This window comes from Gekko japonicus, unplaced genomic scaffold, assembly GCF_001447785.1.
Source record: "Gekko japonicus isolate JY-2015 unplaced genomic scaffold, Gekko_japonicus_V1.1 scaffold28, whole genome shotgun sequence".
Classification (NCBI taxonomy): Eukaryota; Metazoa; Chordata; class Lepidosauria; order Squamata; family Gekkonidae; genus Gekko; species Gekko japonicus.
Window position 1 is genome coordinate 2,116,367 of NW_015177010.1, and position 24,020 is coordinate 2,140,386.

General features: G+C 44.8%; 1 protein-coding gene across 2 annotated transcripts in view; it reads left to right on the forward strand.

Annotated features, from left to right (window-relative positions):
• The window catches only part of APPL2 (adaptor protein, phosphotyrosine interaction, PH domain and leucine zipper containing 2), a 45,656-nt gene that overhangs the window by 11,296 nt on the left and 10,340 nt on the right, over positions 1 to 24,020 (forward strand). The window contains exons 2-14 of one of the 2 annotated variants that reach the window (XM_015427561.1): positions 592 to 690; positions 5,968 to 6,027; positions 8,881 to 8,952; positions 10,817 to 10,904; positions 14,551 to 14,592; positions 14,711 to 14,769; positions 15,894 to 16,040; positions 17,210 to 17,292; positions 19,399 to 19,557; positions 21,399 to 21,587; positions 22,824 to 22,866; positions 22,960 to 23,016; positions 23,113 to 23,201. In XM_015427561.1, the coding sequence (XP_015283047.1) occupies positions 592 to 690; positions 5,968 to 6,027; positions 8,881 to 8,952; positions 10,817 to 10,904; positions 14,551 to 14,592; positions 14,711 to 14,769; positions 15,894 to 16,040; positions 17,210 to 17,292; positions 19,399 to 19,557; positions 21,399 to 21,587; positions 22,824 to 22,866; positions 22,960 to 23,016; positions 23,113 to 23,201 (1,187 nt within the window). The remainder of the gene's footprint in view (positions 1 to 591; positions 691 to 5,967; positions 6,028 to 8,880; positions 8,953 to 10,816; positions 10,905 to 14,550; positions 14,593 to 14,710; positions 14,770 to 15,893; positions 16,041 to 17,209; positions 17,293 to 19,398; positions 19,558 to 21,398; positions 21,588 to 22,823; positions 22,867 to 22,959; positions 23,017 to 23,112; positions 23,202 to 24,020) is intronic. The other variant, XM_015427563.1, reaches the window with a different exon arrangement.

The following is a 24,020-nucleotide window of genomic DNA, read 5'->3' on the forward strand; positions in this document are numbered from 1 at the left end:
AGCGCCTCAATTTCCCAGCAACGTGCTGGCGAAGAGGCCACTCTTCAGAAGCCCCATGGCTAGGAGCCTTTCACAAAGGCTCCAGGGGGTGGCGAACAATCGCCCCCCCTCCTAACCGCTCCTAATCACTTCCCCGGGATGTCTGGGAGACGCGTCTGCTAGCGTGTCGACATAAACCGGAAGTCCTGAACCATAGTCTCAATCCGTAAAATGAGAATAATAATAATGTACTCCATGTGGTTATTGTGAAGCTTAATGTGGGGAAGGACTGAGGCTGCTCCATCTGAGCTTTGGGCATTGAGTTGTATATGAAGTAATAAATGGCGGGAAGCAAGTTGTTTGGGAAATTTTGGCTGTAATCAGACGATGGACTTCTTCAGGCCTCTTCTTTCCCATTACACACTTCATTAATCATGAGGGTTTCACATTATCTTGCTGAAATCTAGAGCCTCTGAGAAAACATCTCTTTTGATATGTGGTTCTTATAAATATTATTAGCGACTATTTTTACTGTGCTACATCTTTGTTTTCAGGCATCATTTTTTTCCCTTCCATTTGAGTGCTAAATTGCTGAATCTCTTCTTTTGCCAGACTCGCTCGTTGCTGAGTGTGTTTGAAGAAGATGCAGGAACACTTACAGACTACACCAACCAGTTGCTTCAGGCAATGCAGCGGGTTTATGGGGCTCAGGTAAGTAATTTTGTCTGTGTTTCTTCTTCCCTTTCAAAGTATTGGAGGCAAACCTGTGAGATGGGTGGACACTAACTGGTTGAGTTGAGGCTTGATTACCCCTTCTTTTGTGTAACGCTAGTGCTGGGGTAACTTAAGCTAATCAAATACCTTGCCAGGTTCATTGTATTAGCATTATGTACATACTGGAGATGCTCCATTCTTTACAATGGGAAAATTTCTCCTGCTGTGGTAGATCAATTTTGAAAGGCTGTGCTCATGAAAATCTTTGGTGAGACCACTGGGTCTGTAGCTAAGCTCTGTGCACATGATATTTCAATTCACAGGTAGAATGGGACCAGGTGTGCTGGCTCTCACACCCTTCTGTCCACAGCACAGTACCTGAGTATGTACAGATTATAGGCTCAGTCCCCATATGGGGTGAATGTGCAGAGGATGGCAGGCTAGCTTGGCTGTCACTGGGCAGGGGGGCCAGCTTGTCCATGCTTTTCGTGTTATGTGCATTGGCCTTGTACACTAATAGGTCAATAGCCATTGAAAGGGTTTTCAAGCTGCAAGGAGCAGCCACAGCAGGAAGCTCTGGGAACATACTTTCACTGGATAGAACACTTCCCTTTTTCTTTGTCCAGAATCATGCGTGTCATCACAGTGAGACTCAACCTTGCAGGTGTTTTGATTTGCATTGCATGTTGTTACCAATGACTAGGGTGTTGAGTCAACTCCCATGAATGCCAGGTGGAATGTCTGATGCTCACCACTTCATGTGGCACACCTACCAGGCTTTAAAGCATTCTTGTTTGTTCCTATACTTATTTCCAAAAGTTGTAGTAGTACCATAGTCGTTGGAACAACCGTCTGCTTGCATAATTGGAACTATAGATGGGATTTAGAAGTGGCTTCAAGTTCAGTATAACTTCTGCCCTGACCTGGATAGCCCAGGCAAGCCCGATCTTGTCAGATCTCAAAAGCTAAGCAGGCCGATCCTGGCAAGTACATGGAAGGGCAACCTCCAAGGAATATCAGGGTCGAGATGCATAGACAGGTGATCAAGCCACTTCTCTGAAACATCCTAGCCCCACTAGGGGTTGCCAGAAGTCACCATGACTTCCAGGCTTGCAAGCACACACACACACACCCGAAAAAAAAGTTCAGTATAATTTCCTTAATTTTCTGATTTGGTAAGAGGAGAAGGCAAATTGTTTTTATAGCACAGACTCACATTGTGGGATAGCTTTTTAGTAGTTGTCAAAACCATGACATGAAGTGTTTAATTTGCCTATATGGTCAACATAGTTTGTGGAATAGGAAAACCCCTCCCACAATGATGCTGAAATAGCCATCAACTGAATATTAGACAGGGCTGGGTGGGGAGCAGTGAGGAATTGTGGGAAAGACAGGAGCAATTTGGAATTCCTACCACACCCCTTAATCTCCCCCTTCAGGGTTCAGTAAGCTGGCAGGTGTGAGAAGGGTAATTTTCTCTCCTCCTTTTTCCGCTTTAACTGACATCAGTGGCTCTTAACAATCAGTGTTCTTGTAGCATACTCTGTCTTCATCAAGTCACTGTGTGTGAGGAGAGATTCCTTGATCATTAATTTACAAAGTCAGTTTTTTCTACATACATAGGAAGTCCTCTGAGTATGTAGAAACCTCTACTTTGTCGACGGGTGGCCTTTGTTTGATATCCCCATGTGGGCTCACCAGTGTACTATTAGACAGTGATGAAATGATGGTGTGGATTTATAGCTAAAGTGATTTCATTCTTATCTGGTATCTAGTATACAAGGATACCAGCAACAGTCTCTCATTTAGAACTGAGAACTGGAATTCAGAGATGGTTTTTTTCAAGAGAGGGCGGACCATCGCTTCCTTAAGACCCCCGGGAACAGCCCCTCAGAGAGGGATTTGTTGATAATATCCCTGAGCGCTCCTAGAAACCCCTTGTGGCCAGCTTTAATTAGCCAGGAGGGGCACGGATCCAGGTTGCATGTGGTTGGGCGTACCATTGAGATCAATCTGTCGACTTCCTCAAGGATGAGTCGTTCGAAATAATCCAGAATGGGACCAGAAGACGTGCATGGGGCCTCGAGTTCACATACTGTCTCAAATGTGGCTGGCAGGTCACGGCGGAGCGCCAAGACTTTATCTGCAAAATAGCTCGTGAAAGCGTCACAGCCTATATCCAATTCCCTACTGTTTTGCCTGCCCTGTGGCAGAGCTGTCAAGTACCAAATCATTCTATACAATTGGGCTGGGCGTGAGCTAGCAGACGCAATCGTGGCTGCGTAGAACTCCTTCTTCGCTGCCTTGACTGCCATCTCATAGGATCTCATAAATGTCCTATAGGATGCTCTTGTAGCCTCGTCGCGAACACGCCACCACTGTCTCTCTAGTTGTCTGAGCCCGCGTTTCATCAGCCTCAGCTCCTGGGTATACCAAGGAGCCAGCCTAGAGTGTGGGCGCAGAGGGCGTCTGAGAGTGATCTTGTCGATGGCTGCCGAGAGTCGGTCATGCCAGTCCTCAACCAGCTCTTCCAACAAGCCGCCAGGAGGCAGTGGATCCCAGAGAGCCAGCTGAAGGCGCAAAGGGTCCATTTGGCTCCGCGGACGAGCTAAAATATGCTCACCGCCCAAACAGGGTTGGGGGGGACACATTCACTCGGGCCCTCAGGGCATGGTGGTCCGACCATGGCACTGCCATGGCAGTGATCCGGTCCACTGTAACCCCCACCACGAAGATCAAATCGAGCATGTGATCGGCTTGGTGAGTAGGGGCCGTTACATATTGGGAGAGCCCTAGCGCCACCATGGACGATGCCAGGTCCACTGCCCGAGAGGAAGCCGTATCGTCGGCATGGAAGTTGAAGTCACCCATGACTATCAGCCTAGGGTGCTCCAACACCCAGCCCGACACAGCCTCCCCCAGGGTTGGCAGGCTATCAGCCAGTGCGTTGGGCAGTCGGTACACCAACCAAACAGCCAAACTCTCCCTGGCCTCCCAAACAAAGCCGGCACACTCCATGCCCGTGAGCCTGGTGTCCAGGAGCGCCCTGAACGAGCAAGCCTTTCAAATGAACAGCACCACCCCTCCCTCCCGCCCCATTGTCCGGGATTGGTGAAGGACCGAGAACCCAGGGGGCGCCAGGTCCCCAGGTCTCGGTCACACACGCCAGGTCCGCATCCTGCTCCAACAAAAAGTCTCGCAGGACTGAGGTCTTATTATTTATGGACCTGGCGTTGCACAGCACCAATGTCGGAGTGGGGTTTTTAATCCCTGCCCCACCACCTGCCACCTTTGTGATGGGACACAGGCTGGAAGGTGGCCGAGCTTCTCTATTTCTCTGCCCCCTTCCCTTCCATTTTTGCCTGGTCCCACCGTTATACCTCCCCCTCCCCAGGAGCACTGGAATTGTTTGTTCAGCTAGTCTGCACCAGATGGTCTTTGCCCGCCGCACTCGACTCAAGCCTCAGACTGACCAGCTTGATTGGTCACAGTCAAGATTCCACTCAAGTGCTATTGCCATGCCAGTAATGTCCTGCTTACTTATTTATTACTCACTCCTAACTCTAATCTCGGTAGTGGTTAACACTAAATCCATACAACCCTATACTTTATAGCCATTAATTACCTTTTTATTTCTTTTTTCTATTCCTGTTAGTCCCTGTCTAGCCAGTAAAATACATAAAGGCTAAGGAGTTAATGGTAAATTTCCTAAAAGCTATACCCTCTTATTAATCAATTTCAATTGATTTAAATAGATAATTAGTATTTGCAGCTTCTGCAGGTGGGTTGGAGTCAGGAAAAGGCTGTGTTAAAAGAGGTTTGCAAATCATGTGATAACTTGTATTTGGACCATCCCAATGACATGTAAGTGTGGGTTTATGTGTCACTGGGTTGGTCCTAAGAAAAGGTACCACATGATTTGTGTGCTTGTGCTGGGTTTTGTTTTTTTTTTACTTTTGGCTGACACAGCTGTAAACAGCTTCTTAAAACATACATGTCAGGATAGCTTGTTTTTTCTGAATCATAAGTGCACATTTGAATGTGGCCTTCATTTTGAGAGCATCTTGGGCTGCAGCGCATCGATGCTGAAGTTGTGATGCTGATTTGAGCAAAATGAGAAATACTGAAATTGGTTCCTCTGCTTGCGTAAAGCTACTTTCTCAGCCAAAGTGGAAAAGAAGCCTTTGTGTGTGTGAGCGAGCAACCAGTTTTAAAGAGTCTGCAAAGTGTGAATGGAGATGTGGTTCACTTTGGCAGGAGCTCTGAGCCTACAGAAAGTGAAGACAGACAGTGGTACCAAAGTAATTGTGGTTTTTACCATGCTGGTATTGCTGCTGATCAGAATTTGAGCCAGAACCAATGTGTACAAGTTTCTTTTTCATGTGTTATTTATGCAGTTTGCCCAGTATTCTGTTACGTGGTTAGATTACAAAATCCATTTGGGTAGCCCTGTAAAGTTTGGTACAGAAAGAACGAAAAAAGGTGGAAACTTCAAGGGTGGTAACTTCAAGACCAATAAAATTATTGATGTGTAAGCTTTTGATGGCTGGAGTAGACTTCTTCAAGTGTTCAGTGTGGGTTTTTTTCTTTGCCCAGTTGTTGAAAGAGCCTTAACACCTTGCTTCCAACTCTTACATTCAGTGCAGTCCTAAGCCCATTGACTTCAGTAGGCTCAGAAGTTGTGACTCTGTTTACGATTGCACTGTTATGCTATTACAGTGATATGCAAATTTTGTTAATTTTAACAATGACCAAAGCTGTGAGGGGTGCGGTGGGAAAGAACCAGTTTGGGAACCATTTCTCTGTAGTGTGATTTTTCTGCTTCAATCTGTTTTGTGGTTTTGCTTTACACCCACAATGCAAATGACTGCTAATAAAAATAATACCAAGGGCACCATTTCTGATTTGCTGGGGGGGGGGGGGGTGGGGGCATTTCCTGTTTATTCCTGTTCTTGGATATATGCAAGGTTCGGTTCAAAAAAAGAGATTTTGGTTGTATGCAATCTATTAAAGCCAAGATTTGTGCTTTTTTAATTGTTACCCATATACCTATCTCCCTTATCAATATATAGAACAATCAAGCTAGGAGAGAGTCTAGTGCTGATGAGGAATAATTGCACATGATCCTAAACAGGGAAGGGGGAGTGACTGGCCTCCTTAGTGCTGCCTTTGATGGCTACAATAAATAAGAGGATTAATCTAGGGGTGTGTGTGTGTGTGTGTGTGTGTGTGAGTGAGAGAACCTCAGTAATGAGACACCTTTTCTCTTTCTAGAACGAAATGTGCCTGGCAACACAACAGCTCTCCAAGCAGCTTCTAGCCTATGAGAAACAGGTACGTGTCATGTAGTGTCTGCAACCTGATCAGTGGCCAGGTTCAGATTAGAAATAAATGGATGATGTGCCCAAGATCCATGGGTATTTCCTTTAGTTGTAGAGAGGTGTCAGTGGGGGAAATGTGCCTCGGATTTTTACGTGGGCAAGATTGCACTGATTGATCTCTTCTGCTCTTTCGAAGTATTGCACCAGGTTAATTCCTGAGAATGCAAGCCAACATAGTGCATTTGGTAGTTTCCTTTTTCTTACAGGGTTCTGATGAATCTCCCTTACAATGCTGTTTTATTTTCAACTGTGAATGTTGTGTAGGTGGAGGGCTCTCATAGGTGCGTTCCTTCGCTCTTCCTCCTCTGAATGTATGTCGGCCATTTATTTGTATGGAGGAAGCAGGGGACATGGAGGTAGAGCAGGTGCTTGGCTTGTTAAAAAAACACCCTGTTCAGTCTCTGGCACCTTTAGTTAGAGAACCACAGACCGGAGATATTAGGAAGGGCTTTTGTCTGTCTGAGAATTTGGACCGGCTGCTGCCAAATGGAGTAGACAGTGCTGAACTGGAGGGACAAATATGACTTCATATAAAGAGAGCTTTGAATTTTCATGCATGCATATATAAAATGCATTTTCAAAGCAGCAAGCACGCTTGGGATAATGGCTAAACGTGCCTTCTATCATCCTGTCTGTCTGCTGTTGAGCGGTCAGTCTGGCTCTAACCCGGAAGATCTGGACTGAGCATTGCGGGACGTAGCGGACTGGCTTAGGCTGAGTCAACTGAAACTGAATCCGACAAAGACAGAGGTCCTATGCCTGAATCGGAGTGGTACGGGGGTAGGGGCCCCACTTCCGGCCTTCGGTGGTGTGCCATTGGTGCCAGCTCCAAGGGTCAGGAGCTTGGGAGTGCTCCTGGATGCTTCCTTGACAATGGAGGCCCAGGTAGCAGCCACTGCCAAGGCAGCCTTTTTCCACCTGCGGCTGATTAGGCAGTTGGTCCCCTACCTCGAATGCAATGATCTGGCATCAGTGATCCATGCTATGGTCACCTCGAGGCTGGATTACTGCAATGCTCTCTAGATGGAGCTGCCCTTGGGGCAACTCCAGAAGCTGCAGCTGGTGCAGAATGCCGCGGCCAGGTTGCTGATGGGTCTCCCCGTGAGGGAGCACATCCAACCTGTGCTGAGGTCGCCGCAGCGGCTGCCAATAGCGCTCTGGATACGCTTCAAGGTGCTGGTTATGACCTTTAAAGCCCTAAATGGTCTGGGGCCTGTCTACCTGAGGGACCGCCTTTCCCCGTACGTTCCCCCAAGGGCACTGAGATCCGAGTCGCAGAATCGCTTGGTCCCCCCTGGCCCTAGGGACGCTAAGCTAACATCGACAAGAACTAGGGCGTTTTCCCTAGCTGCACCAGTACTGTGGAATCAGCTCCCAAATGAAATTCGAGCTCTGCAGGATCTTCACCAATTCTGTCGAGCGGTGAAGACCGAGCTGTTCCGGCAAGCGTTTTAATAGCCCAGACCACACTGACTGTTTTGGCACTCTATAACAGATGGCTGCCACGTCTTAATTGTAGTTTTAATCCTAATAAGCTATATTTGGTTATTTTATTGATTGTACTGTTTTAGATGTGATTTTGTATTGTTATACTGGTTTTTAAACTACTGTAAGCCGCCCTGAGCCGCGGCGGTGGGAGGTCGGGTTAAAAGTCTAATAAATAATTTTTAAAAATAAATAAATTCCAGGACTCTGGTGCATATATGTATGTATGTACGAATATTAGGTTATGAAGGGAGGGGCAGTACTCAGAAACTAGGGGGAGAATACCTCAGTGTCCCAAAACTCACTGTTGCGGATCTAAAAGCTACTATTCTCCAGCAGTAGAACTTCAAAGGGTGACTCCAGCATGAAACTGCAGCATTAGAATTCATTAAGAGATATGATACCGTCTCCTGAGGATTTAACAAGGCCTTAGTCATTACGGGTGTAAATGTAATTTCCCTAGACTTGTCAAACTAGCTCTCACTGGTTACTGCTGCTATGAACGCTCTCCGCTTCTCTTCAGGACGTCTGCATTTTTATCTAATTACATTTGACATTGTACTTCCTCCGTTCCATGACCCTTTGGCTTTACTCTTTACAGCTTTTCCTATTCATAATTCTGTCTATTTATGTAATCTGATCAGCGAGGACCCCAGTATATGCATCTTAGTAAGTGCTCTAGACCAGTGAACTTCATCCCATGGGTTTGTGACCCTTGAGTGCGTGGCATATCTGCGTTGCAGGCTTCTCTACAGTTGCCATTTTTGCTCTTTTGAGGGAGTAAGGGTGCTGTTCTTTCTACCTGTGTGCATGCACACCTACAGGAGTGACAGGCTGACAGGGTGAGGTTGTTTCAGCGGTGGAGAGAATTCTCCCATGGCTCTGCTTCTTGATCTTTTCCTCACTCAGGTGCACCACCAAATGTTTGGCTTATGTTTCCTGTCCTGGTTCTCTTGGTTTGCTCTCCGCATTCCTAACTATCCTAACTCTGGCTCCCTCTCTTCCTGTCTCATGACTCTGATGTCACACGTTCGCAGCTCAGTGGCTCTTGGGTCTGGAAATGGTGGAGACCACTGCTCCGGTCAATGCAACGTTAGCTTAAAAGCAAAATTTGTTAGTCTTGAAAGTGCCACAAGACTCCTGTTTGGTTTTGTTGCAACAAGCTGATATGGCTGCTTTGCTGGAATTCTGGTGACTGTGGTGAGGGGAAAGTCTCCTCCATCCTTGACTGTGTTTGATACGACTGCTTGTTTTATACTGTCCCCTAGACTTTAGTGGGATCCACTGGAGACTGATATATTTTCTCTTGTTTGCCATGCAGAATTTTGCCCTGGGTAAAGGGGATGAAGAAATGATCTCTACTCTTCAGTACTTCTCCAAAGTTGTGGACGAGGTAATCCAGGTGGCCAGAAACTGCTTTCTTAGCTTCTCCTTCTACACGCTTGCGTCATTGCAACTAGCCTGTTCTGGACATACAGAGAAGCTGGAGCTGTGAGTGGTTAATAGAAAAGGGCTGCAGTTACTGCTCTGCTGAAGGGAAAGGTCTAAACAAGTCTATTTTGAAATTAGTTTAGGAGTAATGAATAGAGCTTTCCCTCTCCTTTTTATTTAGCCTTTTTATCTTCCGTAGCTTCAAATAATTCTTGAGTGTGTTAAAATAGTTCCACAAGTACATGTCAATAAACCTTGGACCTTAACGTGTCAATGCATTTAAAGGTACCCAAGATCCAAGGCTGTGGTTTGGATCCTGGTGAAGATTAAATTTACAGTATGAAGAATGTGTCTTCGTTGGACAGTTGCATTTATTTTTCCCTTTGGGTTCAAGTCTAACTTTGTACTTCAATAAGGAATGATTTCACAATGACTCTGGCTGAATTAACAGTCTCAGTGAAACAGGGTTTTACTTGTGCAGAGCTGGTTGTTGTACTGTGTCGCTGCTCTGCATGGGTAGCAGCCCACACCAAACTAGATGCTTGGGTTTTTAAAAGAGTTGGGACCAGGGAACTCAGGTTCCCTGCAGCTGTGTGGAGTGACCGATAAAAGAATCAAGAAAAGCCTTTTGGGGATCAGAAATCCGCCACGAGGGAATGAATGGCTCCTGCCCCACGAGCTGTTTTCCTGCCCCAGAATAGTGCTGTGGGGGAGTTTTCCCCCCATTTTTGTTGTTCTGTGTGGAGTTTTCGGTGTGGGGGAAGGGCATAGAAGCAGGCCAGCTTCAGTGAATGTTGCTGAGTAAATATAATTAAGGTCATTTTAGCTTCAAGGCCTCTCCTTTAGTAAACTGTTCAGCCGTTGTTTAGAAGCCAACCACATTACATTATTTTGTCTAGTTAATTCTGTCCCAGCCTGGTGTACCTGCTCTTCTCTTCATTCAGCCCTTTATCCTCAGAGCAACCCCATGAGGTAGGTTAGAATGAGGTATAGCACCTGGCCCAAAGAAGTACAAGCAAGTTTCTGGTTCCTTTTCATTCATTGTTTGAGGGGTATTGGATCTTATTCGTTATAGGGTAATTGAAGAGCCAGCAGAACCTACTTTTGCAGACAGGCCTGACTTTGAAGTAGAAATGTAAAATTTCCAGAAGTTTTGAAGCCCGGGGGGGCGGGGGGGTTTGAAGTCATGGCAGGGGATAGAAATTTGGAGGAAATTTAACATATGTGTAGTACTTTCCCGTGAAACCTAAATTACTCTTACTGATTTAACAACATAATGCTTCTTTTAAAACAGCATATAAAATTGTACTATTTGGCATATCGATGGGATTTAAAAGTATGTCTCTTAGTTTTCTGTAAGAAAAACTGTAAATATGCCTAGCACTTGAGAAGGAATTGCAAACCGCCGCACCCTGTGCTACCATAGCACAAGTATCTTAATCTGTCCACTCTCTCTGCCTCATGAACAGTTTTTTAAACCTCTGTCTGCTCCCCCCTTAACCATGTTTGTTTCTAAACTGACCTGATGTGCCTGCACCTTGACTGTAGTGGGAAGGCACTTCTACGCGCACGGGAGGGAAGAATTTTCTCCTTCCATTGTGCCCTCCCCCCTGTGTTGCATCCAGCTCTGTTCTTGTGCCTCAGGACCAGCTTTGGAGGGAGGATGTAATGAGGACAGTAAGACAGTGGGAGGTGACAGCCATCTGTTCCGTGAGTGGAGTTCCGCTTCTCGTTCTTTGGAACTGAGCTGAGGGGTTCATGTTCTGACCTTGGAGAACTGAGAAGGTGATTTTGTCTTCTAAACTGAAACACTTCCTGTCTTTCAGCTTAACATTCTGCATACTGAATTGGCCAAACAACTCGCAGACACAATGGTTCTCCCCATCATCCAGTTTCGGGAAAAAGATCTCACAGGTAAATATTGGACAAGCTCTTCTAGGGGTCCCCCCCTCTGATATTTTATTATGTGATTTCCGTTGGGAAGCTGCTAGTGGGAATCAGAGCACGAAAGGGAGTTGTTATACATTATCTCAAGGAAGTCTCAATCTGGTGAACCTGATGTACATGACCAAGTTGTAGAAGGCAAGAAGGGAATTGTAAGGCCAGAAAGAAAGGGGGTATGTTGGCTTCCTCCTCTAGACACTGCTGAAAGCAGGATGCTATGAGACTAGCAGCTGTCTACTGGCTGCATACTTGAGCTTGCATGAAATCCATCCAGTGCAGTGTTATGACCAAGGTTTGGGGGCAATATGGCTTGCTTACTGCTGTACCACAAACACACCAATCTATGTTTCTGGTTGCAGCATCTGTTTAACAGGCTGAGCTTTGTATTAATTTGAAGTCAAACCTTGTATATAAAGTCCCCTTCTCTCTTTACTTCTCTGCAGTTTAGGAAGCAGAAGTATTAAAAATGGTTTTAAAATAATGCAAGAAAAAAGTTCCTGAACATGATGTAATGAATTCTTGATAAAATTGTTTCCAGGACCTCTGAGAAGGGATCAGTGCTTCCTGAACTATCAATGCAATCCTAAATGGATTTACACCCTTCTAAGTCCATTGACTTAGGAACTGCGGTGGCTCAAGTGGTTAAGACGTTGAACTGCAGGCTGTGGAAGGTCGGTAGTTCAGCAGTTCGAGAACCGAGTGCCGCATGACGGAGTGAGCTTCCGTCTCTAGTTCCAGCTCCTGCCAACCTAGCAGTTCGTAAGCAAGAAATTGCAAGTAGATAAATAGGTTACCACTTCGGTGGGAAGGTAACAGCGTTCCGTGCACCTTGGTGTTTAGTCATGCTGGCCACATGACCACGGAAATGTCTTCGGACAGCGCTGGCTCTTCGGATTTGAAACAGAGATGAGCACCACAACCCTAGAGTCGGATTCCTGGCTTTCGAGCAAGGGAACCTTTACTTTTAAGTCCACTGAAATCTTAACGTTCATGTTCCAGAACAGTTTCTGCAGGATTGCACTGACTAGAACTGGACAGTTAAGTTAGAAGTGGCCCCTATGGTACTTTGGGCACCACATGTAGATTGTGATTGAGCTGGTGAAGCTCCTTTCAGATTCTTGCGGAGCCAATAGTCAGCCCAGCCCACTATCTCCCCCCCCCCGCTCAGTTCTTCCTCTTAGTGCACTGGTGATGCTTTTTGTGTGATCTCATGACAAACATGTCCCTCTTCCATAACAGAGGCTGCATTTATACATCCTATTAAACATTAATAGAGGACGGCGGAAGACCGGAAGGCCTGGCATGATCTGGTCCATGGGGTCGCGAAGAGTCGGACTCGACTGTGTGACTGAACAACAAATTAAACATTAAACAATTAAGAAAAAAGAAGACGTTAAAGACTGGAGCAATTATCAGGCCATCACATTAATTTCTTGCACAAGTAAAGTGATGCTCAAAATCTTACAAGAAAGAGGGTTACCATATATGGATTGAGAAATGCCAGATGTTCAAGCTGGATTCAGAAAAGAAAGACCTAGAGGTCATACTGCAAATTTAGGTTGGTTACTGGAGTGTACAAGAAAATTTCGAAAGAAACTCAGGTTGTGTTTCGTAGATTACAGCAAAGCTTTGGCTGTGTGGATCATGTAAAGCTATGGTTGGTTTTAAAAGAAATGGGTGGTCCACAGCATCTGATTATTTTGATGCGCAACCTGTCGTCCGGACAAGAGGCTACTGTTAGAACGGAATATGGAGAAAAAGAATGGTTTCCACTAGGCAAAAGTGTCAGACAAGGTTGTATTGTATTTGTTAAATCAATATGCAGAACATATCATAAGGAAAACTGGATTAAAATTAGTTAATGGTGGAGTGAAAATTGGTGCATGGAACAGCAACAGTTTGAGATAGGCAGATGACACCATATTACTCGTAGAAAATAGTGAAGACTTGAAATTATTTCTGTTGAAGGTTAAAGCAGAAAGTGCCACAGCAGGATTGCAGCTAAACATCAAGAAGACAAAAGTAATGACTACTGAGGAATTACACCACTTTAAGGTTGACAATGGCCCTTACCTGGATAGCCCAGGCAAGTAATTGGTTGGGAGACCTCCAGAGAAAACCAGGGCTGGGAGGCCAGAGGCAGCCTATCAAGCCACTTCTCTGAACACCCTCCATGCTTAGTAGGAGTCACCAGAGGTCACCATGACTTCCAACCACAGGCACACACACACATGCACAAAAAAAATATATATATGCAAAAATATACACACAAAAGGTTGTTGATGAAGAAACTGAAACTGTTAAAGATTTTCTATTCCTTGGCTCCATCATTAGCCAAAACGGAGACTGCATCCAAGAAATCAGAAGGAGACTGAAACTTGGAAGGGAAGCCACGAAGGAGCTAGAAAGATCCTTAAGTGTAAGGATGTGTCCCTGGTGAACAAGGTCGAGATAATTCATACTATAGAATTCCCCATTGCTATGCCTGGAAGCTGGATGATGAAGAGAGCTGACAGGAAGAAAGTTGATTCATTTGAAATGTGGTGTTGGAGGAGAACTTTATGGACACCATGAATGGCCAGAAAAAGGCAAATAAGTGGGTTCTAGATCAGATTAAGCCTGAACTCTCCCTAGAAACTCAAGTGATAAACTGAGGCTGTCATACTTTGGTTACATTGTGAGAAGACAAGAGTCACTGGAAAAGACAATGCTAGGAAAAGCCGAAGGCAGCACGAAAAGAGGAAGACCCAGCATGAGATAGATTGATTCTGCCAAGGAAGCTACAGCCCTCAGTTTGCAAGATTTGATCAAAGCTGTTAACAATAGGGGCATTTAGGAGATCATTCATTCATAGGGTTGCCATAGGTCAGAGCAACTTGATGGCATTTAACACACACACACACATTAAACATCTGTTTAAACAGTGATTTATGTAGTCAGCAACCACTGCATACAGTGAGATTCTCTGCACTGTTACTCCAGCCTAAGCACTTAGTGCAAACTGTGGCTAGTGAAATGGCAACAAATCTTAGTTTGCAATCCCTGTTTGATATTATCCAATAAACCCTGGTTTGTTGGACTGCGAGAAATCAGACATCACAACTAATTGGGATTTAATCAGACTATCATTTATAAGAGCTTTCATAATGTCCAAATTTAGCTGTAACATAAAATGTGAGTGGGGACTCTCAAAGCAGGAGAATCACGTGATCATAGCCTCCTGCTTTAGGTTATCTATAGGGTGGAGAAAGGAGGTATTTTGACTGCTCTTTCACTGGGCAAAAGGGATCACCAGTCCAGTAAGTGTACAAAAAGGACCCATTTCTCTGTCTGCTTAATTCTGTGATTCTGTTAATCACATTGCTTAAAAAAATAAACTCAAAGTGGCATGAAATAGTTCTTTGTTGGTCTGGTTAAGAAGCAGATTTGGTGAAAAGTTCTACAAAGAAATCTCTTACACACAAAATAAAACATTCATATTGGAATTTGAAAATAAGGGTGTTGCGCCTGTTAATGAGAAGCTTAACCAGCACATGTCTCTGGTTTTGTGAGTACCTTTCCCACTGCTGCTTTACTGTAACACAGGGACTGTCTCTTCTTTTTGTTCTTTTTCTAGAAGTAAGCACTCTGAAGGATCTCTTTGGCCTTGCAAGCAATGGTACGTTCCACAGTTTGCCTTTTGTTCGAATGAAATTTGCTGATTGTATTGCAGCAGACGCGTTGTGCAGTGCGTACCTGCTTGAGTTGTGATGCTCAAATGTGCCCTTGCTTTGCAGAACATGATGTCTCCATGGCAAAGTACAGCAGATTACCCAAAAAGAGAGAAAATGAAAGGGTAAATATATTTAATTGTTTACTTTATAGCCTGCCTTCTCACTGAGACTCAAGGCATTTTACAGAATATAAAACAACGCAAATGGCATGACAGAGAGAAAATTATGCTGTTAAACTAATATCCTTTTTTTTTTTAAACCCCCAAGGGGGAAATTTTATTATTTTTCATAAGACTATTGAACTACAACGAAAAATATAGGAAGGGACTACAACCAGGGATAATATCCTTATTTCTGTTGACTGCCACATAAAGATGGCTCTATCAGATAAGAACCTTCAAATAATGAGTGTAAAAGTGCCTGATTTTTATACAAAACTATGTCCCGTCCCCCCAATCAGATATTCTCAGGACTGTTGTCCTGCAGAGTTTATTTACTGATCTAGATGGCAGACCATGTTTAGGTTGAGGACATGACAGTAGTGGAGAGGGTGTGGCTTGGGCCCAGTGGATCATCTTCATGGATTGAAGAATTTCTGCCTTCCAGTACAGCGCTGGACGCCCTCAAAAATGCTGCTTCTGGGAAACGGGGGACCTTTTAGGAGGCAGTTTTGAGCTACAGCTGGAATGGAAAAGCAAGGAAGTTGTGCTCCTCAGGCAGAGATCCTTCTGCCCATGGACACGCTCCATTGGATCCAAGCCTCCGCTTGAGCAGCCTGGATCCGGGTTAACTTGCTTGACTTCTTTTCTCAAGCCTCTCATTATTAATATTGTGGCACGGTTTCCCTTACCCAAAGACATTAGCTGAATAGTAACATTCCTGAAGTAATCACAACATGACATGACCCTCCCGATACATCCTTAAAATTTACTTTCTCCCTGTATCTTTTTCCATGCTTCAATCTCAAAGCTTTTTTCCTTATTTTCCTGGCACGGAATCTCATAGTTAGCACATATTACTGCAGAATTGCAAGTGGTGCTTGTGTTGCTTCGGGGATGGGGAAGTGAGAGGAAAGCCAGATAAACACAGTGTTTTTGTGGGCAGATGGTTTTCCTGGGTGTACATTCAGCTTCCTTGGCATTTCAGTGGCATTTAGTAGTCATACAGTGCCTGTGGATAGACTCTGTTTTGAAAAGAACTGTCTGCTGACACGTGGCTGTTTGTCACAAACATTTGTCTTGTTTAGCTGAAGGCAGAAGTCGCCAAAGAAGTGGCCAATGCCCGGAGGAAACAGCATCTCTCATCTCTGCAATATTATTGTGCCTTGAATGCTTTACAGTACCGCAAAAGAGTAGCTATGATGGAGCCCATGCTGGGATACACACGCTCACAGGTATGTCCCATATGCACAGTATCACAAGAAGCAGTTTCATTCCATCCAGCACACTCCATCATTGCATTGAGACGCACTTAAGCCACGAGGTTTAAATTACCCATAGAGTGCAGTCTTCATTTTAAAAAGCTGTTGGCTGGACCAACCAGTTCAGTTGTGGACCTGCATATCCGCTATCTTTCTAGCCTTCCCAGAAGTGATCAACATCCAAGTTCCGGCTTCTGCATCTCCTGATAGTTTCCATTTTGTGCCTAAACTAAAATCTCTGCTTATTTAGGTGAATTATTAATTTTTTCATTTGCAAGCCCTGATTTGAAAATGACGGCCATGTCAGTATCTGCCATGGTTTGGACACATCATCTTATGAATTATGCTTAATGTGAACTAATATAAATTAGTCTCATATTTCACAACTGCATTCTGTCTGTGTTTTAACCTTATATCAAACCACTTTCATTCTCTTGAATGAAATCCTAAATTGCACAGATGTCTGGGTTTTTGCAGTCTCAAGACTACACAGACATTGAAGTGGTGTAACTGTGATCAGAACACACAGGCATGAAAATATTCAGGGCTCCTAACTGAAGTGAGCAATACCAAAGAAATGGGGTGGAGCTGTTTAAAATTCAACTAGTGATTTCCATGGAAGTCTACTACATGGAGTCATGAAAACCGAACTGAAAGTACTTTGGTTAGCAGATGTCACGTGTGCCTATGAATAATGTTTTACATTTTATGGCTATAATTTTTACACTGAATTACTGGGAAACAAGCTGGTTGTAATTGACAGTGAATAAGAGAGAGGATTGAAGAGTATCAGCAGTGGACTCTGTTACTTGTTTCTTGCCACCGTTACCTTCTCTGTGTGCAGTTCCTGAGCCTTAAGAAGGAAAAACTGTTCTCTGCTCCTGTCTTAGTCCTTTACCTAGTTAACCCTGGAGTGAGGCTTTTAAAATGTTTTAAAACTTGATTGTTTTCCTTTCTAAAATGTATACCCAGCAGCTTGGTGGCCTTTAGTGCGAGACACTATATCTCCCCAGATCACCTTCAATATTTAGGTCTTTCCACCCTAATTACTTCCCTGTCCCCACCCTGCCCAATTACTATAAACTGTTTAATTTGCAAAGTTCAGAGTTAATTTTGGGAATCCCATCTTTTTTATTTTTCAGATTAAATTTTTTAAAAAGGGAGCAGAGATGTTTTCCAAAAAAATGGACAGCTTTTTATCGTCTGTTTCAAACATGGTTCACAGGTAACAGTCGATTTTGTCTCTGTGTGTGCGCGTGCACATGCGCACATTGGTTGTTCTGTTTCTGTGTGGTTCCTTGTTATGTGAATATGCATGAATGTAAGTGTCCCACAATGGCTCTGCCACCCACCTTGCTCGGTCTTCCCAGCTATGGAAAATGGAAGGCTCTGGTTAGTGGATGTCCTTTGTTCTCTTTTAGTGCAGTTGATGCAGCAGCCACAGCAGCAAGTTGGGAGTAGGAAGGAATAAGTGAGAGGACAAGAAGGCAGTCATTTAACCCTTTCTGTTCTGATTTCCATGGTTGATGTAATTCAGACGTTGCCCAATGTACAGCCTGTTTGTGGTGGTGGGGTAGGTTCGTTTCTGCCCCATGCTCCACCAGGGCCTATGCATTGGGTGTCTCCATCTGCTATGTGCATGAAGCCTAGGGTTGCCGGGTTCCCCATGCCCACTAGTGGGGGGCAGGTTTGCCAGCTCCTGGTTGGGGAACTCATAGAGATTTGGAGGTCGAGCCTGGGGAGACAGGGACCTCAGTAGGGGTACACAATGCCATAGATTCCACCCTCCACAGCATCCATTTTCTCCAGGGGAGCTGACCTCTGTAGTCTGGAGATGAGCTGGAATTTTGGGAGATTCCCCTAGTGGAGCCCAACCTGCATGGGCTCAGTCCACTTGATTCTTACCCCGCGAAGGGACTTACACATATTGGGATCTATGCATATAGGCCCCTGCTTGAATGCAGTATCCAGTGACGGGTTGAGCAGGCTTGTTTTGCAGGACAGACTAGACGTGTGCTCCAGATCTTTCAGCGTACCGTGAAGTATTAGATCCAATCTGATAAGGACTACTGCTGATTCCACCTTCCTTGGAAGAGGGGTACAGCAGTGTTTGCAAAATGTTTGGTAGGTCAGGTGGCTTATGGCTACATAGTAAATATGCTCGCCCTGACCTGGGATGGCCCAGGCTACCCTGATCTTGTCAGATCTTGGAAGTTAAGCAGGGTCAGGCCTGGTTAGTATTTGGATGGGAGACTAGCAAGGAAGCCCAGGGTTGCTATGCAGAAGCAGGCAATGGCAAACCGCCTCTATTCATCTCTTGCCTTGAAAACCGTACAGGGTTGCCATAAGTCAACTGTGACTTGGCAGCATGTTCCACCACACCCCATATGCTTGACCAGTGTTTTCCTGAGTCCAAGCTTCTGTGGTGAGTGGCAGGGTCTGGTCCCCGGGGCTCCCTGTCGATGGTGCTTCATTTGGCACCTAGAATTCCTCCTTGTTTCATTCGATGGATGGAATAGGACAGTAAGATGAGTCTTTCCACATCCCTGAATTAACCAGAGATACTGATGCTGGACAAATGCGTGATGGGAGACTAATGTTTATCATTATGGAAAACTATTGCTATATGATGCCACAGAGAAGGAGTGCGTTGGATCCAATGACGGGAGGAATATGTAGCAGACAGGAGTCATGGAGCTAGCTTGGTGGAAGGGATTTGCAGGATCCAACCTTCTGAAAGCAGCTGTTTTCCTTTGAAGTGCAGTTGTTCACCCAAATGTGCATTGCATCTCTGCATAGCTTAAAAATTGACATTAATAGCTTGGAAAGTACATGTAGACTTTGTGCCCTGTACTAAAAAACTGAGCTGCTTCCTGGATTTGGAATAACCATGCACAGGAGTACACTCGCATGCTGCTGTCTTGCCTTGGTGAGAGCCAGTTTGGTGTAGTGGACTCTAATCTAGAGCGGCAGACTCTAATCTGGAGAACCAGGTTTGATTCCCCACGCATACAGCCAGCTGGGTGACCTTAGGTCAGTCACAGTTCTCTCAGAGCTGTTCTCTCAAGAGCGATTCTCTCAGAGCTGTCTCAGCCCCACCTACCTTACAGGGTGTCTGTTGTGGGGAGAGGAAGGGAAGGAGATTGTAGGCCGCTCTGAGACTCCAAGTGAAGGGTGGGGTATAAATCCAGCTCTTCTTCTTCTTCTTGGTGATTTCATCAAGTACTTAGAAAAATACAGTGTCTACAGTCCCTTAAAACCTGAATGACTTATGTCTGATACCTGTCGGATGCTTGTGACAGAGGAGTGGTTGGACTTTATTTTTCCACAGCGTTCAGGAAGAATTGGATACTGAGGCCGAAGCCATGCGGGTTTCTCAACAAGACCTCCTTTCTGGGAACGAATCGGTTTACACACCTGATTTTGATGTGGCCTCTCCCGTCATTAACAGAAACCTGATTCAGAAGGCAGGCTACCTTAACCTTAGGAAGTAAGGAGGACATTGTGGGAGAAAGTAGGAGGGGGGAGGGGCCTTACACTTGGAAAGAGCCTGTCTAATGCTGGATTGGTAAAATGGTACAACGAATGATTCTTCGGCTTTGGATTTTCAAAGCTTGTATAACTTTTCCTCTACTGCAGAGTAATGAAGAACACATGACTGTTCACAAGACCATGGCCAGAATAGCAGCAGTTCTGTGTGTGAGCAGAAGGCATTTCCATGCATGTGTACTGGCCCTCCCCCCCCCTTTTGTTTTGCTGATTCTCTTCCCCGCTTCTCCCATTTCCCTGTGCTGCATTGTATGCTGCCCCAACTCTCAGGGAGTGGGTTTTGGGGGCCATGAAGGTCTGGTACAGGAAAGGGGAGTTGGAAAGTCCTGGTGTGCCCAGTTATTTAGATCGCAGCTTCAGCTCTTGGTTATGCATTGAGAGCCAGTGTGGTGCAGTGGTTAGATTACTGGACTAGGCCCAGGGAAAACAGAGCTCATCTCTCCACTCAGCGGTGAAAACAGTGGGTGACCACCAGCGACTTTCTCTCAGCCTAACCTACCTCAAAAGGGTGTTGCAGGAATAAAACAGAAGAGCGACAGACATTGTGAGCTGCCCTGAGTCCCTTGCAGGAAGGGCAGGTGAAAATATGATAAGGTATTGCTACCTCGTTTTGCCCTAGTGCAGGGGTGGCCAAGCTTGCTTAACGTAAGAGCCACATAGAATAAACGTCAGATGTTTGAGAGCCGCAAGACATGAACAAATATTACATCTTTTTACTGGGAAATATGCAAATCTGCTTTTTATTAACATTAAACGAGACTGCCAAAAATAATAACAAAAGCAATACAAGCAGATATTGGTAATGATATTTATTTGTCCAATGATATTTGTTTGCTAATGATATTTCACTTCCCCAGCCACCCTGCCAGGAGCCACACAATATGTGTGAAAGAGCCACATCCGGCTCCCGAGCCACAGTTTGGCCACCCCTGCCCTAGTGAGAAATGAACAAAACCCACTCCATTGTACTGAACATGTTTCACATAATTTTTAAGGCTCGGACTCCCTATCTCAGTGCCAAGTCTTTGAATCCTATTTAGAAGCTATAAAATATATCTGATGATGATGATGATGATGATGATGAACAGTCATACTGGCTTACTTGTAATATGGCAGGCCGTTGGTGGAAGACAGAATGCAGGGCTAGGTGGACTGTGGCTGTTTCACCTCTTCAGTTGTTTTTCTGGAGCAATATTTGTGTGGTTTTTTTGGGGGGGGGGCATTCCTTTTCCACAATATTATATTTGGTACCTAAAAGGTTTTTTTTTTTCCTTAAACCAAAACCAGGAGAAAACCAGGAAGGATTTTTTTAACAGATAATGCTCTTGTTGAAACTCCATTGGGCTGATTAACTTTTCATTTAGAAATGATACAGAGGTTATTTTTTAATTGATGTCTATATAAAATTTTGTAAACCCTTTCCACATAAAAGGCACCGAAAGAAAGGGCTTTGGGAGGGTGTAACACTGTTTAGGATTGCACTGATAAAGGTGCATTGGGGAGGGAGGAAAGGGAGAATTGCAAAAGTCATGTCCCTTTCCTCCCCCCACTCATGCTAGATCCTTTGGTGGCATGGTGTGACTGACTGCTGCTTAAATGGTCACTTGTGGGGGGATTAGTCAGTGGATGTGCCCCAATGTACCCATCCCCCTGGCGGTGACTTCTTTTGGGCTGCTTAAAGGCATGCACCTGGGGAAGGGGTTTCCCCGAGTCCCCATTTGTACCTGTTGAACATGAGCTCTTCTCAGTGGATGATATATCGAAACTGTGTGTCTTGTACAGTAAAACAGGCTTGGTGACTACAACATGGGACAGATTGTACTTCTTCACTCAAGGTGGAAACCTGATGTGTCAGCCCAGGGGAGCAGTTGCGGGAGGACTGATCCAAGATCTGGACAACTGCTCTGTCATGGCAGTCGACTGTGAAGACCGGCGATACTGTTTTCAGATCACCACTCCCACCGGAAAACTGTACGGAATTCAGGGCTCCCTCTAGGGATCAGTATTGGTTGTTCTCCCATTTGGACAGGAATTGCAAGGCGTGACCTGCAGCTGTCAAACTGTTACCCGGGCTGATTTGAACATTGTTTTGGCCTTCACGGAGGTCCCTAGCTATGTAAAGCAAATGTCTCCTGATTTTATAAACAACTCTTGAGACATTTGGGTGTCGTGATTTTTCATGCCATTCTGTAGTTTGCTGTCCAGAAAATTAAGACCTGATGTGCCAGCCCAGAGCTGGTGGGGTTATACTGACGAATTTCACCAGTGCATTACAAGTCAGACTCTTCTGCATTTCTACACCACTCTGATCAGTGCAGGTTTTCTTTTCGCTCCTGCATGGCACTTGATATCCTCTTCTATAAACCTTCTATAAGTACTGGATGCCTTTTACTTTGCATCCAGGCACCCTGGAATAATAAAGTTTCCTACATGGTAATGATGGCCAGCTTTCCAAAACTAGAGTTTTTGTTTCTTTTTTAAAGCTATGTAGAAGAGAGAATTTTGGCGGGGGTGCTTTGCTGTACTACAGTTCTGCATGGGTGTGAAAAGCCAAATGTAAATTTGTAATCAAAAGTCAGCGGGGAAGGGCTGTTGACTTGATGTCCTCCTTGTACCGAGTGGGTGATTGTGAGGAACCTCTGATGCAGGCTAGAAGGAACTTGATTTGATTCAGAAAGGCTTTTCTTATGTACTTAAATCCAGGACAATAGTAATAATTTTCTACCCAGTGTTCATCCCAAATAGAAAAAACTTAGACACATTACCCAAAGGACTAAAACTTGAAACTCTTTGGATGTCATGGGATTTGCTGGATCTCCAGACGCCTCTCTTTGCAAGCTCACTTTGCCAGTTTGGTGTAGTGGTTAAGTGCGCGGACTCTAATCTGGGAGAACCAGGTTTGATTCCCCACTCCTCCACTTGCACCTGCTGATGTGACCTTGGGTCAGTCACAAGCTCTGGCACAACTGTTCCTGAAAAAGGAGTTTCTGTCAGAGCTCTCTCAGCCCCACCCACCTCACAGGGTGTCTGTTATGGGGAGGGGAAGGGAAAGGAGGTTGTAAGCTGCTCTGAGACTCCCTTGGGTAGCGAAGGGCGGGGGATAAATCCAATCTCTTCTTCTTCTTCTCACTTTGCGAAAGAACTGAAAGTGCACATCATAACTGTGGTCCAAGGAAAGACAGTAACTTTCGATGTATTTCCTTTTAGTGGCATAACCCTTCAGGCAGAGAGCAAAAAAGAATATGAGGAGGTAAAAAAAATAATCACTTTGTAATGGTTTTTGTTCTTGCACTGAATCAGTAGCTCAGGATCTTCACTTTTTTTTTTTTTTTGCTGTTAACAGTGGATATGTGCAATCAACAACATCTCACGACAGATCTATCTCACCGACAATCCTGAAGTGAGCAGATATTTTTTTTCTTCTTAAAATCGTCCTCTGTATTTCATTGGTAACTTAGTGACCCCTGCTGACTTCAGGCTGCATCTTTTCCTTTAGGCAGTGGCCATCAAATTAAATCAGACAGCACTGCAAGCCGTGACCCCGATCACAAGCTTTGGGAAAAAGCAGGAACGTCTGTGTCCCAGGTAACTCTGTTTTGAATAGCTGTTGTATCTACTCAGCTGGAACGACTGACTCAGTATAAGGCTGCACCCACACATCACTGGGTGTTGCACTGTCATTGTATTGTGTTTTAGTCTTTCACAACTTTAGTCCTTTTTAGTCATTGCCTCCCCTGCATACCAGGAGTTTGCCAATGGGAGTGATGATTAGGCATGGGCACAAACCGGCTCACGAACTAAAGTTTGTGACAAATTTTGGCTGTTCATTTCCTCAGAAAGCACTTTCCCAGGGGCACCTTTTTGGGGGGCCCATAATGTGTACCATTTAAATCCAGTCCTCGCCAAACTAGGAGGGCAGGTAGAGGAGAGTCAGCTGGAGATTCCTGTGAGTTTGGTGTCTCTAGCATGCGGGGGGGGGATATTGTACTCCCTCACAAACCAAACTGGTTTGTTTGACCCCTAAAAGTTTGTGAAGGTTCGTGGTTTGTGAACTGGGCACACCATGAACCAAACCATATTTTCCTGGTTCATGCCCATCCCTACTGATGATATACACGGTCACTGTGCTGCATGTGAACTATGGTACGAAAACTCCATGCAGTGCCCTATTCACACAAAATGGTGACTCTGTGTACTGGGAGCATCAAGGGTAGCATATGCTTCTGTTGGTGGCTTCCTAGTACATGTAGTTGTAACGTCTGGAAAGGACTTGTATTGCACAATGATAGCACAGTATCATGTGATCCAGGCTTCAAGGCAGCATTGTGTGTTTCAGGATTCTACAGATGTAGAAGTGGTAATGTTTGTCTTTTCCTGTCTAACCTACCTGTAAACTAATACTTT